General features: G+C 41.6%; 1 protein-coding gene across 4 annotated transcripts in view; it reads left to right on the top strand.

Moving 5' to 3' along the window:
- Positions 1 to 17,837, top strand: part of tmtc3 (transmembrane O-mannosyltransferase targeting cadherins 3) — a 48,757-nt gene that overhangs the window by 12,383 nt on the left and 18,537 nt on the right. For all 4 annotated transcript variants that reach the window (XM_034216398.1, XM_034216396.1, XM_034216397.1 and 1 more), the window contains exons 6-7: positions 730 to 902; positions 8,039 to 8,291. In XM_034216398.1, coding sequence (XP_034072289.1) covers positions 730 to 902; positions 8,039 to 8,291 — 426 coding nt within the window. The remainder of the gene's footprint in view (positions 1 to 729; positions 903 to 8,038; positions 8,292 to 17,837) is intronic.

Below are 17,837 nucleotides of genomic sequence, written 5' to 3'. Positions count from 1 at the left end.
ACCTATGGTGCCTGTTAAACAATCAGGAGGTTGGAGTAAGAGACCTTGCAGTCACATACATCTGAACCATGTCGGACAGTAAAAACTAAGCCATTAAGGGATCTAAAAACCGATAAAGGATTTAAAATGATTTATGTGACAGACAGGTATCCAATGAAAATATTTCTCAGATTGTTGTAGGCTCTCTGTCACATCAGACTCAGGTTTCTGTCAGAACACGAGCTGCTGTAACTGTCTAATATTTATCTGAGAAACACCAGATAGAGCATTACAGAAATCCCGCGTAGGCATGCCAAGTGTCGACACTGCTATCTTGGCTCCAAAATGGTGGAGCGAACAACAGAAAGTCTCCGAATCCTCTGTTGCAGAATTAAAAGAACATCTGTGACACCTGCGCTTTAAACCATTAAACCAACAAATGTAGAACAAGGTTTGGCTCATTTTAAGCTAATGCACCAGCACTTCCAATGGTATGCTAACTTACAGCAAATGTACCTGCATGTTTCTGGCTGTTCTGAGTTAATATCTTCACGGTTTATTGCATTTACTGTAAGTCGCTAAAATCAGCCAAATGAGGTGGGAAAACGTTTGTGAAACTTCAGACCGATAGAACTGAAGAGTCGCTCACAGCTAAAACAAAAAGGAAAAGGGACTTCATTCTGAAAGCCTGTATGAACCCTGTAAAATATAATGTTCTGTTGTTGACCAATTCCTTCCTCTTTCTCTCAGTTTTCCTTGCCCATGCTGTTGGACACGCTTCGGCAGGTGTTGCAGGGTAAAGAAGGTTTCCCCTACGCTCTCCTGCAGACTCTGCTGAAGCTCATCGTCCTCGTCATCAGCACCCTGCTGCTCGTCATCGTCAGGGTCCAGATCATCCAGTCGCAGCTTCCTGTCTTCACAAGGTACGCAGCATTATCCTATCAGCAGCTACACTTTACACCCTATAACATAACCTTTTGAGTGAGTTATTCAGATGAGTACCAGGAGACAGCGTTTGGTACTCACCCCACACGAAGCGTGGTCCTCCTCAGTGTCTCCTTCACTGTCCTCTATTTACACTTCTTGCATGCTAGATGATGAAGATGATGAAGATGCACCTCCCTGTCTCTTTGTAAGCCTCCGATTTGCTTTCTCCAAAACTTGTTGCCAAAACTGTGAAGTCCTTGCATTTCCTGAGGCCAAGTTGGAGGATCAAATACTAAGAAATGATCACATGACTTGAAGTCATATCTGATTTCAGATGTGGGAAGTTACTAAGTACACTTCTTCAAGTACTCTACTTATATGATATTTGTACTTGACTTTGATCTAATTTGTAAAACTAGCTGCACCTTTACCAGCTTTGAGAACACTTTCATGATCAATCATTACAAAACATATCATATATATTATTCTGAAATGGACCAATCTGCACAACGACTACTTTTACTGTCGCTACTTTCACTATATTTTGATGAGAATACTTTTCTAATTTTACTTGAGTAACATTTTGAACGCAGGACTTTTACTGTAACAGAGTATTCCTACACTCTGGTACTTCTACTTTTTCTCAAGTACAAGACCTGAGTACTTCTACTTTTACTCAAGTACAAGATCTGAGTATTTCTACTTTTACTCAAGTACAAGACCTGAGTACTTCTACTTTTACTCAAGTACAAGACCTGAGTACTTCTACTTTTACTCAAGTACAAGATCTGAGTATTTCTACTTTTACTCAAGTACAAGATCTGACTACTTCTACTTTTACTCAAGTACAAGACCTGAGTACTTCTACTTTTACTCAAGTACAAGATCTGAGTACTTCTACTTTTACTCAAGTACAAGATCTGAGTACTTCTACTTTTACTCAAGTACAAGATCTGAGTATTTCTACTTTTACTCAAGTACAAGACCTGAGTACTTCTACTTTTACTCAAGTACAAGATCTGAGTACTTCTACTTTTACTCAAGTACAAGATCTGAGTATTTCTACTTTTACTCAAGTACAAGACCTGAGTACTTCTACTTTTACTCAAGTACAAGATCTGAGTATTTCTACTTTTACTCAAGTACAAGACCTGAGTACTTCTACTTTTACTCAAGTACAAGACCTGAGTACTTCTACTTTTACTCAAGTACAAGATCTGAGTATTTCTACTTTTACTCAAGTACAAGACCTGAGTACTTCTACTTTTACTCAAGTACAAGATCTGAGTACTTCTTCCACCTCTGTCTGATTTCAAACTCTTCCATTAACACCCTGAGGAAGTTTTCAAATGTGTGTTTTACTCCACTTTGTTGTAAATAAAACTGCAGCAGCTTGACCACACAATTCTGTTGTTCATACCGACGTTAACCCTGTCTGTGCACACGGCGACCAACTCTGTCGTCCGGTGATCTAAGCCTCTGCCTCCTGTAAACTTCACTGGTCCGTCGGTTATGTCCTGCGCGGCTCGGCCAGCACCCAGTTCAGTCAGTCACAGAAAGTCCGAAGAGTTTTTGCAGGGAGCGAAACGGCAACGTAGCTGCTTAATGTCTGTGTTTTTTTTTTTACATGTCTCGTAGTTTACTCCATTGACTGTTGACAAGAAACACGTGTAGACGAAATATGTGTTTTGTTTAGATGTTTTGAGGTACGCAAAGGCGCGTAGTGACACAAGTGACGTTACGCAATTCAGATTTTTGCCGCGCATGCGTACCAGTTATGTGCACCCCTGCCTATAATGCTATTTCTCCCAGTTTGTATTATACTCAATAGATTCGTACTTTCACTGTCTTTTTATATTACTACAGGATGATGAAATATTTGTATGACATTTCAATTCAAAATTCAATTCAAATTCAAAGGTTTTATTGTCACATGCACAAAGCTACAGTGTAGAAATGGCAATGAATTATTCTGACCTGAGCTCCCCCAACAATGCAACATATATAATAAAATACGAATTAAAAAGTAGTGCAAAAAGTCTATATACATGTCAATAGAATATGGCTTATATTAATGCATTGAGGTAATTTTCTTTCATAGTTTGGCGTGCTTAAAAAAATATATAGCTCTTCTGTGTGTTTTGTGCACAAAAGGAAAAGACATGTGCAGATACTAAAGGGCAGTGGAACACATTGAAACTCATGATGGATGCAGGATTATGTAAACGCATTATACGAGACTGGTTCTCTTTTTTCGATGACGTAATAGTTTACATAATGTTTTATTTGTGTTTGATTGAAGTAGAAAATCTTCCCATGGCTTCTGTCTTCCTGCTGCTGATTTGATGTTCTGCATAAATAACACATTCATATGCATTGAACTCTAATTCCTTTATCTCAGACGTTCAAAGCTGTCAAATGTGAAGTGTTTAAAAGGTCGAAGCCACTGCAACCTGAAACCAACTGAAACATATTCCCTTTAATCCTCTCACATGACGGTGCATGGAAAAAGAGAACACAGTGTTTTTATTATTCCACTAAGTTACGATTTTCCTAACATGTTGACTGTGCCCTCTGAAAACCATCTAAAGCCAAATGTATGTGGAATGCAATATTTATGCTATAATAGGATATGTATTGTAGCGATAACATAGAGATTGTTATCACTGCAGGGGAATTTTATCACAACATGATAGGCAAGGCAAGGCAAGTTTATTTATATAGCACCTTTCAACACAAGGCAATTCAAAGTGCTTTACAAAAAACGAAAGACATTAAGAAAATGGCATTTCAAATCAGTCATTTTAGGTGATAGGTGAACATACCTTATGGGATCTCCTCTCGCCCATGACACCTATCGACATTGACAAAGTATCTGCTTTACATATCATGGAGCTCAACACGCACACCCTGTGCATCGTTTCTGATAAAGGCGAAATACTACCCAAAATTCAATTTGAAAACCGTTTTGTGTCTTTCCCTCAGACAGACAACTTCTTGTGAGTGTTTTAATGTCGTTACGGGGGCTCAACATGCAGCGTCTGATGCTACAACAGAGACTGAATTAGCAAACTGGTCAAGCCAAAGTTTTGAAGTAGGGAACATTTGTGCCAGGGAATTGATCAGAAGTCTGTCTGAACCTGGGATTTAATTTCCTGATCCTGAAAGCACGGAGGTCAACAGGAATGAAATCCAGCAGCATGCTTTTCACAGACAGGACGAAAGTACGTAGCTTTCTAGAGCTCTGTGAAATTACTAAAAAAATACGGTTGATTGCCCCCTGTGTTTTAATCTGAGACGAACAGCCTTCAAATGTTTCCGTTATTGTCAGAAAACATGGTCTGCAAAGGCTAAAATCCCTGTCTTCCACCAGAGGGAGTTTCTCTCCCCCACACTGCATTGGATTCCTTTGTTTACTTCTGCAACAAAGTGACATCACTATGTAACACTTGCACTTATATCGGCTAGTGCTACAACACATTGAACGTGATAGGGTAAGAGGCGGGACATCTCTAAGTGCCAGTTTTTAATGTTTTATAATGGTTTCTTTTATTTGCATATTGACTGGTTAATGTGCCATGTTATTTGTGTTTTACAGCTGTATTCGTCACCCTGTATTGTCTGTGTTTTATCTGTTGTAACTTTGTTCATGCTGCCCTCTTGGCCAGGTCGCTCTTGGAAAACAGATTTTAATCTCATTAGACGCATTCACACCGGAGTACTTTTACCCGTACTGTTCCCGTTTAGTTCCGATAGTGCCTGGAATTTTGCATTCACACCAAAAAGAGAACTTAGTTCCGAGAACTTTTATCCCCATTTGTAGTGCCTGCTAGAGAGGTGGGACTATCCTGGGGAGAAAAAAGTACCAATTTCTGATTGGCTGGGCGAATTGCAAACCACGCCCCGTAAAACTCTGAAAAGTTTTGTGAAGCTGCCATTTTATTTGCTGGCATTAGCATTATTAGCATTAGCCCCGCGCACCAACGGAGAGAGAATAACTTATGGCAACACAAAATAAAACATGGGAGCGGTGGAGATGAGGAGGTGTCGGTGTTCTTGCGATTTACTCGGAAGGCTTCAGTAGAAGCTGCTGGGACTCCCAGCAGCTTCTACTGAAGCCAGTCCCCAACTCCGGGGACTTCCGGCCGGGGACTCCGGGTGGCAGTATACGCCGTGAAGTGGTTTGCGGCCTGCCAGTAAACCCAAAGCAGAAGAAGAAGAAAAAGTGACGTCAGCGGCTTCATTTGCGTAATCTTCCCTCAGGGAACTTATTCCGGTGTGAACGCGATCGGCTCTTAGTTCCATGGGGGCAGTAATATGAAGCACACCTGCACACTTGCTAGCCTGTTCCGCTCTTCGTTTTCCGAATGCCAGGAAGTATTCTTGCCTCGCTTCTGAAGCAAGATGCTTGGCAGACATGTGCTACCCTGTGTCTCAATGAGATTTTCACATGTATAAATAAAGGCTGAAAAAAATAAAAGGGGGCGGAGCTTATGGCGGCACATGCGGGACCTGGCAGACTGTCTAAAATGCTGCGGTGATGAAACGCAAGGATTATTAGATCAAGGATTATTTCTGAAACAGGCTTTCTCTCTTGCCGGTTATACCACAAGGTGAGTTCCTTTTTATTTCCTGCTCCTTCACACACAGTGCTGGACTTCGAATCAGGGGGTAGCAAGTTCGAGTCCCACTGCAGTCAGCATGTCGTTGTGTCCCTGGGCAAGACACTTCACCCCAAATTGCTCCTGTGGGGATTGTCCACAGTACTGAATGTATGTAAGTCACTTTGGATAAAAGCGACTAATGACATGTAATGTAATATAAACACTGACAATATTACGTCCAAAACAGTCGGGCATTGTTTCTGATGGCAACGCTTCTGATAGTGCTGTGGGTCCTCCGCCGGTATTACGTCAAATCGCCGCAAATCTGGATCAGCTCCGTTGTAGCCCCGTTTTTAGAGATTTGGGTACGGAGGAAAAGAGAGAGGGTTTTATTTTCTGACGCTGCGTGAGTTCCCTGACACACCGGGGACAAATATTTATTTATAAAAGACATCAAAAAGTGCATTTTGCATGATAGGTCCCCTTTAAAGTAAGAAATTATATCTCACATTAATTTGCATTATTTACACTGTGTGTGGCCTCTGTCAAATGCTGAGCAAACCTTTACTAACTAAAATGAACAAAGACAAGAGAATAAAACCAATATCAATTTGCAGACTCAACCAAATGGCATTTAATCGCCAAGATACATTTCCAGTCAAATAACCTAAAATAGCTAATCCTCTAGCCCTAATCCTCAAAATGTCTCCAGACCGTCTGAAAGTATGTCTTTGTTGAAGCCAAAACAATACTGCATATGTAGATTGTAACTCTCCTAGTTGTGACTAGTTGATAAAAACCTCATAAACAAGTTAGGACTGTCCCAGGGCAGTTTAGATACATCAGGCTGGAGGTCTGTTCTCCATAAACACCAAAGAGAGATCAGGAGATAAGAAGGTGGAAGTCGTATAAACAAAACATGTCTAGTGTGACTGCAGGACAGCCACCATTACAGGTTACATATTAACATCCGCCAAAGGAGGATTATCAACAGGATTAAGGAACAGTTCCGTTTGCCAGGTTTTTTGAAGTGACAATGAATCCTTTCAGTCTTGAACTGTAATGATACTTGGCGTAAGGGCATAGTACAGGCAAAGGAAGGACCTCATTTTGAAACAGATTTGAGTCAGATACACACATTATGCTTCACTTTTCTAACCTTTACAAGATCAGGTATTTGTGCTGTTTGCATGGGATGTCCGACTAATCCCAAAAACACATATTTTTAGGATTCATCATTACGACTTTAAGCTCATGAACTCACGTATAAAAGAACGAGGTCACAGTTCAGGAAATTATACATAAATCGAGAGTGCCATTCTAGTCCAAATTATAACAATTGCTTTTGTAGTGAAATGTGTTTTTGCTTACTAGTAACGAGGATGGCTGGTTGATGCTCATGACAAACTGTTGTTGAATCACAATAGCTGCAGGCCAGAAAGCCAGGACTTTAATAGTCCAATGACTGTGGTGATAAAGCTTTGCCAGATAGGAAATGGATTACTATTGTCCTAGACTGGAGGCTTGAATTATTGTTAATCACTTATTGAACAACAAGAAATTGGCATAAATGTGTACTTTTTCAAAACATGTTGTCTTTAACGTGCCAACGATGCTACCTACTATCTGGGCTTTACCACTACCAACTGGCCAACCATACCCTTCATCAGCAATTTGTTCCATGAAGTTAAAAAGAAAAATACCACAAAATGTCCATTAAAATGTGTCATTTAAAATCATCATGGTCCCCAGATGATGGAAACAAATTGTTTTTCTTAGGCATTCTTTCATTTTATAACCCCATCAGATGCTTTCTGTAACAAGGTGGACATCTCCCCTATGTGCCTATAGCCATTTTCAGTCTGATTATATGGCATTCAGTGATTACAGTTTGTCTGCTGACTTCAACTTTTAAAAGCTTATAATGAAACAAAATGTGTACAGTTTTTTTCATTAAAAAAAATGCTTTTTATGTTTGAGAGTATTCATTTTTTGTCTGTGTATGGATCTCTCATTTGAGCATTTAAAACTGCCATTGTAGGAGTTAGGTATCATACAAATGAGTTGTAATTGAACTAAAAGATACATTACAAAATGTAATGGGTGCTATACATATATATATATATATCAGCTTTTTGTTGTAACACATGAATACATTATTGCGCTCCAGGGGATGACCTCTTTCCATTTTGAATACTTTCTGAACCATCCTCCATTTATTGAAAAAAGAAATTCCACATAAGGGATCTCATTATGGAATATAAAAAACGCAATGGCATTTGCTAAGGGCACTCGTATTCTCAAGGGAAGAATAGTCTCTGTTCATTATAGATGGCCTATTACTATAGAGGACATTTAGACTTTGTATACATATATAGTAGATAAATCCTGTAGCTCAAGCTAGGCCAAACAGATTTTCTCCCAAATCATGCCTGTATACAAATTCACACATGTTGACCCTCGCCGCTCTACCCATCCCATGCTTTATTGGTCAACTAATCCCTTCTTTATTGTGTCCTCTCTTGTAGATTTGATAACCCGGCAGCTGTCAGCGTCATTCCCACAAGACAACTGACTTTCAACTACCTTCTTCCTTTGAATGCGTGGCTCCTGCTGAACCCCTCTGAGCTCTGCTGTGATTGGACGATGGGCACCATCCCTCTGGTGGAGTCAGTCCTGGACCTCCGTAACCTGGCCACGCTGCTGTTCTACACCTTTCTGGGCCTGCTGGCCTACTACAGCCTGCGCTACAGCCACAGCTCCTCGAAGACCGTCATCATGGTGAGAGGACGTTTTACCTGATCATTCATATACATGTTACAGTGATCAATCTCTAAAAGGTCCCCTATTACACTGTTTTGCATCAATATATTATAGGTCTCAGACAAACATGTCTCTGAAGTGTTTGGCTGGAAATACCAAACAGATCATTGCAGCATTACCCATAATCCCCTCTGTTTCAGCCCTGTTTCAAAAGTGCTGATTCTCAGATATTTGGTTAGAAAGAACTCAATGGTGCTCTAGGAGGAGATTCAGGTGATAAGGTGGGGGGGGGGGGTTACCTTGGTTGGTGATTGGCTAATGGTTACACAAGACAAACAATCGTGATGACCTCATAAAGTGGCCAAAATCTGATCAGCTCATTTTCAGACAGGTTTTTATAGAAATGGATCAAAAAGAGAGAGAATCTTTGTTCCTGAAACTTTCAGAGTCTCTTTCCACAGAGGGGACACATGTTGATGTAGAAGAGACATGAAGAAGAGGGGACACATGTTGATGTAGAAGAGACATGAAGAAGAGGGGACACATGTTGATGTAGAAGAGACATGCAGAAGAGGGGACACATGTTGATGTAGAAGAGACATGAAGAAGAGGGGACACATGTTGATGTAGAAGAGACATGAAGAAGAGGGGACACATGTTGATGTAGAAGAGACATGAAGAAGAGGGGACACATGTTGATGTAGAAGAGACATGAAGAAGAGGGGACACATGTTGATGTAGAAGAGACATGAAGAAGAGGGGACACATGTTGATGTAGAAGAGACATGAAGAAGAGGGGACACATGTTGATGTAGAAGAGAGGACACATGTTGATGTGGAAGAGACATGATGAAGAGGGGACACATGTTGATGTGGAAGAGACATGGAGAAGAGGGGACACATGTTGATGTGGAAGAGACATGAAGAAGAGGGGACACATGTTGATATAAAAAAGACGGGAAAAAGTGGATTTTGCATAATAGGTGACCTTTAAATGGATCAAAGACCTTTGGACAGATGCATTCTGTCTTTCCAGATTCAGAGATTTTGTGACCTACAGATCATTACAAAATGTACTTTTTTGGATCCTTTACAAAAAACAGCATCATTTTATGTATTTTAATATATTCCTATATTTGAATGTATGTTTCAATGGTAGTATGAATTAATATGCAAAAAAATACATGTTTCCCGCTAATATCGTGAATCATATAGCAATCAAAATGATTTTTTCCAAATCAGGCATCAACAAAACATTTTAAAACTCAAAAGTGTGTCTATTTTGTAAGACCAATGTTGTGTCTTAATCAATTACGGTACATCCATACAGCAGCTTTTCGAAAATCTTGGAGCTGGGCGTGTCTGAAAGCTTGGGGATTTTTTTGCGAGCAACGCGACCAACAACCAATCACATGAATCTCCCGCCCCCGACATACAAAGCAAAAAACCCCGGGGATTTTATGCGAGCAATATATATAAATATTAGGGCCGGGACTTTAACGCGTTAATTAAGATTAATTAATCACACAAAAATTAACGCGTTAAAAAAATTAACGCATTTTAATCGCACTTATTTTTGCACCGCGGAACGTTTCTCACTGGATGAGTTTCAGGCGTACCGATTATACTGGAGCACCAACTAACGTTCATGACTTCAGACAACAACAAACCACAGTGAACAACAGTGAACAACAGTGGGAAATGTTGTTTTAAAAAACGGACGGATGGAAGCGTCGATAAGAGCACGGTTGTGTGCAAATTATGCAAAAAGGAATTCGCATATCACCGCAGCACATCAAGCCTCAAGTATCACCTCAATGCAAAACATATAGCAGCTAGCGTGGACGTTAGCCTCTTTTATCGCGTTCACACCAAAAAGAGCCGGTACTAAAATTAGTTCATGAGAACCTTTTTACCCCCACGAAAGTCCCTGCTAGAGAGCAGAGAGCTGATAGAGAGCAGGGACTTTCGTACGGCTCTCTTGTGAGAAAAGAGCTATATGTCTGATTGGCTGGGCGGATTGCAAACCACGCCCCGTAAAACTCCCAAAAAGTTTTGTGAAGCCGCCATTTTATTATCCTCGCATTAGCATTATTAGCATTAGCCCAGCGCAGAAATGCAGAGAGACTAACTTATGGCAACACAAAAGAAAACATGGGAGCGGTGGAGATGAGGAGGTGTCGGCGTTCTGGCGATTTACTCGGAAGGCTTCAGTAGAAGCTGCTGGGAGTCCCAGCAGCTTCTACTGAAGCCAGTCCCCAACTCCGGGGACTTCCGGCCGGGGACTTTGGGCGGCAGTATACGCCGTGAAGTGGTTTGCGGCCTGCCAGTAAACCCAAAGCAGAAGAAGAAGAAGTGACGTCAGCGGCTTCATTTGCCTAATCCACCCCCAGGTTCAAAGAGTTCTCATGAACTAAGTTCTCATGAACCTTTGTGGGAAAAGTACTGCGGTGTGAATGCGCCTAATGGTATACTAAAATCCATGTGAAAAAAATTGCTTCTCACTGTTCTCAGGTCAAATATTTATATGTGATTAAAAATGCGATTAATTTCGATTAATTAATTACAAAGCCTCTAATTAATTAGATTAATTTTTTTAATCGAGTCCCGGCCCTAATAAATATATATAAACTCCCCAAACAGGCGAAAACCTACCAGTTTCACCCACTGTCTCTGCCACCTCCCTCCATGCCTGGTTCCTCCGGTTTGTATCCCGGTAAATAGTCTGGTCGTAAAGAACCGGGTGATTTGCTACCGTAATTTCTCGTTTGGAATATGAGGAAATGAACTGCGGTCTGGTTCTCCCTGCTTACACGCGGTTTGATTGGCTAGCGCTTATACTGTCAGATTTGCATAAACGTGATTTGATTGGCTGACGCTTCCAGCTCAGCTTCAAAAGTTGAACATTGCTCAACTTTTGAATCCTGGAAATCCTGGAAATCTTCGCTTCGCTTCCCCACAATGCAGTTCAGCGAAAAGCGAGGCAAAGTGACGTCATCCCCATTCAAAGTCAATGGGCAGAGAAGTGTTGGAAGCGGTGGAAGATTCGTCTAAAGCTGCTGTGTGGACGTACCGTTAGGCTTTTGTAAAGTTATTATCAAAAACGTTTTTATGTGGATATTTCTGGATCTCTCATGCCCCTTTCACACCAACGCGTTTACAGCTCCGGCTCGGAGCTGGAGCCTGAAAAGTGCCGGTTTTTCCTGTTCACACCGCAGCGGCGCCGCCTCTTAGCTCCGGAATCCGGTTCACTTCCAGCTCCAAAAAATTGTCGGTCTAGAGGCAAGAGCTTCGGAGCTAAGAGGTGGCGTCGCTTACGTCTCTCTTACGTCGAGACGTGCAGGAAACTAAACCCTCCTCCCCTGAACATGGGTCGACTGTCATGCCTGCCTACAAGCAGAGTGCTTATAAACACACTTTATAAAGTCAGGCAACACTAACCAGGCTTCGTGTGATTCTGTTTATTTGTACCTTACTTTGACCATCCGTTCACTGTTATTGATCATTGTGGAGAGAGGCAGACGTGTTGTTTTGTATTATAGCAGCTATCGGATGGAATCAATACATGGGCTGCACAGGTTGTCGTGTCCGACTATCACAAGTAGAATCATAATAAAAATACGCTGGTAAAATGTGCCTGTAGAAAACGGTTTATGCCACAATAGGATAGCAATAGCAAGTAGTCAGTTTAGCTTCGGTTGCTATGCTAACATCACCCATGTTATACCAGATAAACTTTCATAACAGCGTTGTGATGCCAAACAGCGTCAATTCAGACTGACACACATTCACTTAGGCTAAGGGGAACTGGAGATATGTATCAGCTGCTTGTGTGAGTCGGACAGTGAATACTTTAGAGCGGCCGCTAACCGGGAGCTAACGGGAGCTAACGGGAGAATAAACTCCCGTGGAAGAGCAGCCAACACTGCAGCGGTCGGTAAATGCTGCAGAAACACATTAATAAACAATGAACCACGGCACTCTGGAGCAAAGTATAAGGTTGGAGAAGTCGTTATTTAATTTAATCTGGCTTCGTGTGATTAAAAGCAACACGATCATCGACCCGACGCAGTTCCCCGTTGTTGTGAGCGCCGTAACGCCATTGACGGTGACGTCATGACGCAGCAGCGGCAGCACCAGTCGGGTGCTGGGCGGTGTGAACAGAGCGGGAGCAGAAAAGGGAAACCGGAGCTGAACCAGAAAAGCTCCCGCTCGGAGCTAGAAAGGGAAAAGCGCTGGTGTGAAAGCCGCATCACATGACGGGTCCTTTTTCCTTCCATTACTAATGTGGGTATATTCACTTTGAGCTGCTTAGATTTAACTGAACCGCTTCATTGGTTGTTACCAATTCGGAGTGAAGGGCTCCTTTTGTGTATACAAAAAAGATTATGGGATGTCTCAACCAAAGCCTCAGCTTAAGTGGTTCCTCATGTTCACCAAGGCAGTATTGAGTATTTAGCAAAAGTTTAAGATGACTAGACACACTAGTTTTTATTACCATAGTCAGTATTTAAGTGCCATTGTTAAGATTCCCACCTTTGTTTTTCACCGTCTGTATGTTGATGGTTAACATGATGCTTGTGACTTAAGCACCATGACATCGTTAAATCACTTTAAGAGATAAGATCAGGATTGCAGAACATGCTTGGGAGCTTTATAATTCAATAAACTAATGAGATGTTGTTATTTTTATGTCCAACTCCAAACAAAGGGACAAAAATAGGCAATATCAGCCTAAGAGAAACGGCACATAAATGTCTCCCTTGAACACGTAGTAATTGTTCATCGTGGCACTCAGACAAATGAGCGTCGGTTTTGCAACAGGCTGCCTTTCATGAGGGTCACTAACATGTCCCCACAGTGTTGCTTTTAGAAGAACTGGACAACAAATCAACACAGAATAAACTGAATTATGAACTTTGCGGTGTTTACTCTGGTTTTATAAGAGCATTTGGAATATGTTGCATAAGAGTATCATACCACACCAACCTACTTATCGTGAGCGAGGCTGCCAGCTGCCTCACATGGAGCATTAGACACGTTATATACTTCAAGACAGTCATCCTTTGAGGACCGGCTCTGTAATGCTTTTTCCTCCCAACAGTGTCTGTATGTGTTAAATTAATTCCTTATATAATGTGTTTTATATATTTTTTCTAAACTAAAAATTGATGCTCACATTTTCAGAAAGAGTTTAGCCGACACCATGTCCTAAATCGTTTTATGCTCTACGCCAGGGGGGTCAAACTCAAATACACAGTGGGCCAAAATTAAAAAATGGGTACTACTCGAGGGTTCAACTGGTTCAACGTTTATTGCAGAACGTATTGAAATGAACTTATTGCACATATTAAACCTGGAACTAACAAAGCTTAAATGATTGTCTATAAAAACAACATTAAACATTACATAATCAGTTGCATTCATTTCTTATGGCTCTATCTGCAGCTTTTCCAGAGTCATTTCTTATGAGTACATTTCTCCACAGGCCAACAACAGCTTCAACAAAACTATTTCCCTCAAAGAGAAAACCAAACATGCCCTGTTGTCGTGAGAAAGAAAGTGCAGAAGGAAGCATCCATTAAACTCAGGTTGCTGCTCTGTGATGCTAGTTCAGATACTTGGCATCTCATCTTGGGTGCAAGTTACAATATAATACAATACAGCTTTATTTATATAGCACTTTAAACTTCCAGTCCAAAGTGCTGTACAGGCAAATAAACAAAACAAAACATACAAAAAGTAACTCAGCTCACAAACCATAAAACAAGTACAAGTAAAAACAATAGACAATTTAAAAAACAACGCTCTAAAAGATGTTCATACGCTAAGGAGAAGAAGTGGGTTTTAAGAAGCGATTTAAAAGCAGGCAGTGTGGCGGCCTGTCTGATGTGCAGGGGCAGATCGTTCCACAGTGTGGGAGCCGCTACAGAGAAGCAACGGCCCCCTCTGAGCTTTGACTTGGTTCTGGGCACATTCAGGAGCAGTTGATCCGCTGACCTGAGAGGGCGGGTGGGCGTGTAGGGTTGTAGCAGCTCAGAAAGATATGGTGGGGTCATGCCATTTAGGGATTTAAAAGTAAACGAAAGGATTTTGAAATGAATCCTAAAATGTACTGGCAGCCAGTGGAGTAAAGCCAAAATGGGCGAAATGTGGTCATATTTCCGTTTGCCAGTTAAAAGCCTTGCTGCGGCATTTTGCACCCGCTGCAGATGAGCGAGGGAGGACCCACTGACCCCCATGTAGAGAGAGTTACAGTAATCCAGCCGAGTGGTGACAAAGGTGTGGATTACTGTCTCAAACCGCTGTCTGGAGAGAAAAGGTTTTACTTTGGCTAGCTGCCTCAGGAGATAAAAGCTTTTTTTTACCACAGATTTAATCTGACTCTCAAGTTTTAGTTCAGGGTCCATTTGAATGCCAAGGTTCGTAATGGTGTACTGAGCCAGGGAACCCAGGTCTACAGAAGTGGTGCCACCAAAACCCATTACTTCTGTTTTTCCTTCATTTAGTTTTAGGAAGTTCCTCAATGTTTGGGCTCAGGCTCTGAGCTGAGGAAACCTTCAGGATGGAGTGAAGGTGTGTGTGCAATATACCGGCGGGCCAGATCTAATGGCGCGTTTCCACTGCAGCGGGGTAGCCCCGTTTAAGCGTCCCTAAGCGTCCTCGCTCAGGCCTCGGGCTGCCTCGCTGGCCGTCCGAGGCCGTGGCGCATTTCCATTACAGTTTAGGACCTGGGGTAGCAACGCAGTGTAGGCGGGGCGATCGGCTTTGTTTTTGTTCACATTTCGAGTTGTTCCCTCGAGCTCCCGCTGGATTTGATCATCCCCAATGAGATGTAGGAACGTCGTCACCTCCTCGGTCGACCACGGTGTGCTTTTCTTATTAGACGTAGCCATTTTTGTAGCTCATCCGTTTACAAAATGCTGTTTATAAAAATGCTGCAAGCTTGCTTCTAGATATATATGCGACGCTAGGGATGAACTCGCGCGCGATCTTGTGACGATTCTCTCTGACCAATCAGCAGTCGAGAGTGTTGACGTCACTAGTTCAGCCCTGGCCCTGGTCTGAGGGAACCACGATTTTATGGGGCCGGAAAAAGAGGGAAAAAGTACCCGCTAGCCGGTGCTAGGCTATATGGAAAGGCCACCAAAAACCGGCCTGGCCGCTTGAGGACGGTTAAGGACGCTTAAACGGGGCTACCCGCTGCAGTGGAAACGCGCCATAATAGGAATTAGAAATTATCCTGCGGGCCGAAATTAAATCCACCAAGGGCCTGATTTGGCCCCCGAGCCTTGAGTTTGACACATGTGCTCTACGCTGTCTTCATCTTTCAGCAGCACCTCATTACTGAGATGTGTTTTACAACATTTCTGGGCATGCCAAGGCTTATTAGGTTGGATAGAATCCAATTTATCTCTGTTGATCCTGTTTGCTCGCTTCACACATTGAGTTTGTTTTGTCTTTGGGGGTTATGTTTTTCTTTTTCTATCATATAAAAATCGTTTTGTTATTCGTTCCAAACCGACGCCTACACACTTTCACTTCGTGTGCTTTTTCTTGTGTCCGCCAAGTGTTCAACTACCATGTGTTGGAAGTTAAACACTAACAACCTGCACTACATCGTTTATGTCCGCCATAAAACACGCTGTTTACAAATGGTTCATTGCAAACATAAACTAGTAGCCTAAACTGCGCAAATTAAGAGATGACATACTGATGTTAACTTCAAGGTTACATCGTTTTTTTACTGACGATCGTATACCGTATCAAGTCTAGAGAACGGTAGCCCATTGCATTTGATTATAGTTTTGTACAGAGACCATTGCAAAAACTAAGCAGCTCATAAACATCAGATTAAAACAAATTCACAAGAAAACAATTGTCACTAAACGTCAGTAAAGGTGGATTGAAATGATATTTTAATGTATAGTTGTAAGTGTTACTACAGACGGAGTGCGTAGGAGTCGATTTGGAACAGGGCTAATGCCTAAGGGCAAGCAGTGTTATTCAGGACTACCGTCTGAAGTGTTTTGTGATGTCGTCCCAGCTTGTTTTTGGTACAGCATTGTTTATGAGACTGAAATGTCTGCTCCTGCCTGCACTTACAGCATCAGTAACGTCTGAATCGGAACATCTCCTTGTCTCCTTGGCCACCAGCCTCCTCTTTTTTTTCGTTATTTCGTTTTTCTAAAAGTGTATCTATTGACTGCTTAATTTAAAGAATACTTTATATACTAAAGTATTCCGTTTTAAGCCTTACGTACATGCGTCACATGCAGTAAAAAAAGCATCTTGTTGGAGTGGGAGACAACTAAACCCCCTCTCCGTTCCATATATATATTTCAAATATACGTAATAAAATAACTATGTAATCTATCATTTATTAGGATGCGGGTCATTTTCAGTGCCAACCACCTCCCCTGCCAGTATCCCATATATTCACCACGTAACTCCCACATCCCAGATCAGATCACTGCATGATATATGGATTTATATTTATATTTATTGCACTGATGCTATATAAAACAACTGACTCACACTATAGCCTGTGCAGGAGGATGAGCAGCGGTACAGTATATAGACATTTATGTATTAGGATAACAGATCTGAGACGGATAGATCACTGCACGTAGCTCATCACTGATGCAACGAAACATCCGTTTGTTTTGCAGGTAGCAGCTTCTTGTAGCTATTGTTTGGGGAAATGTCATAAAGGACAGAAACTGAATACTTTTGTTCTTGATTCGTCAACAGATCATTTTCACCTTTTACAGCTAGTCCAGACATGACTGTTTGAATCATGCTGATATTTAGCCAGTGGTATTTCTGCTTGTGGCGAACTGGTCTTTCAAGAAAACTTCACACATAACACTGTAGCTTCCTGGGAAAAACTGCCGTTAGATAGTTGCGGTTAATCAGAAACAACAGTGAAAGGCACGGTTGTTCATGGAAAAAAGCACAAGGAACGCTTGTTCCCTAATCTGTGATGATCTATCGTCTTTTTAAAATTGAATACTGAAAATGTGGTATGCCTATTATTCCTCTGAGCAAGATCTCTGAACTTTACCATGTAGTAAACACATTGTTTGTAGCCTTTATTTAACCAGGTGAAGCCCCTTGAGATCAAAAGATCTCTTTTTCAAGGGTGACCTGCAGCACATTAGTTACACATGTAACATAACAACAACAGAACAACAATAAGGATGACATACAACATAATGTGCAGGGTACAGTTTACAAACTCTATTTACAGAGACAGGTACCATGAGTATCAAACAGCATGTCAGCCAGCTGAGTTTTAAAGTGATGCAGGGGAACCAAAGTGCTCAGTTTGAAACATGTTTGCAGACTGTTCCAAGTTAGTGGAGCTGCACAACTAAAAGCTTTCTTCCCTAAGACAGTCCTAGCACTTGGCACATTTAATAAAACCACATCATGAGATCTCAGGCAATAAGTACTTTCAATTCGTCGAGAGATCAGAGAGCAGATATAAAAAGGTAGTTTACCCAACATGGCTTTGTAAATGAACATGTACCAATGACTGAGCCTCCGTACAGTTAGTGA

Source organism: Gymnodraco acuticeps, unplaced genomic scaffold (genome assembly GCF_902827175.1).
Source record: "Gymnodraco acuticeps unplaced genomic scaffold, fGymAcu1.1, whole genome shotgun sequence".
Lineage (NCBI taxonomy): Eukaryota > Metazoa > Chordata > Actinopteri > Perciformes > Bathydraconidae > Gymnodraco > Gymnodraco acuticeps.
This window is presented reverse-complemented; position numbering and strand designations above follow the sequence as displayed.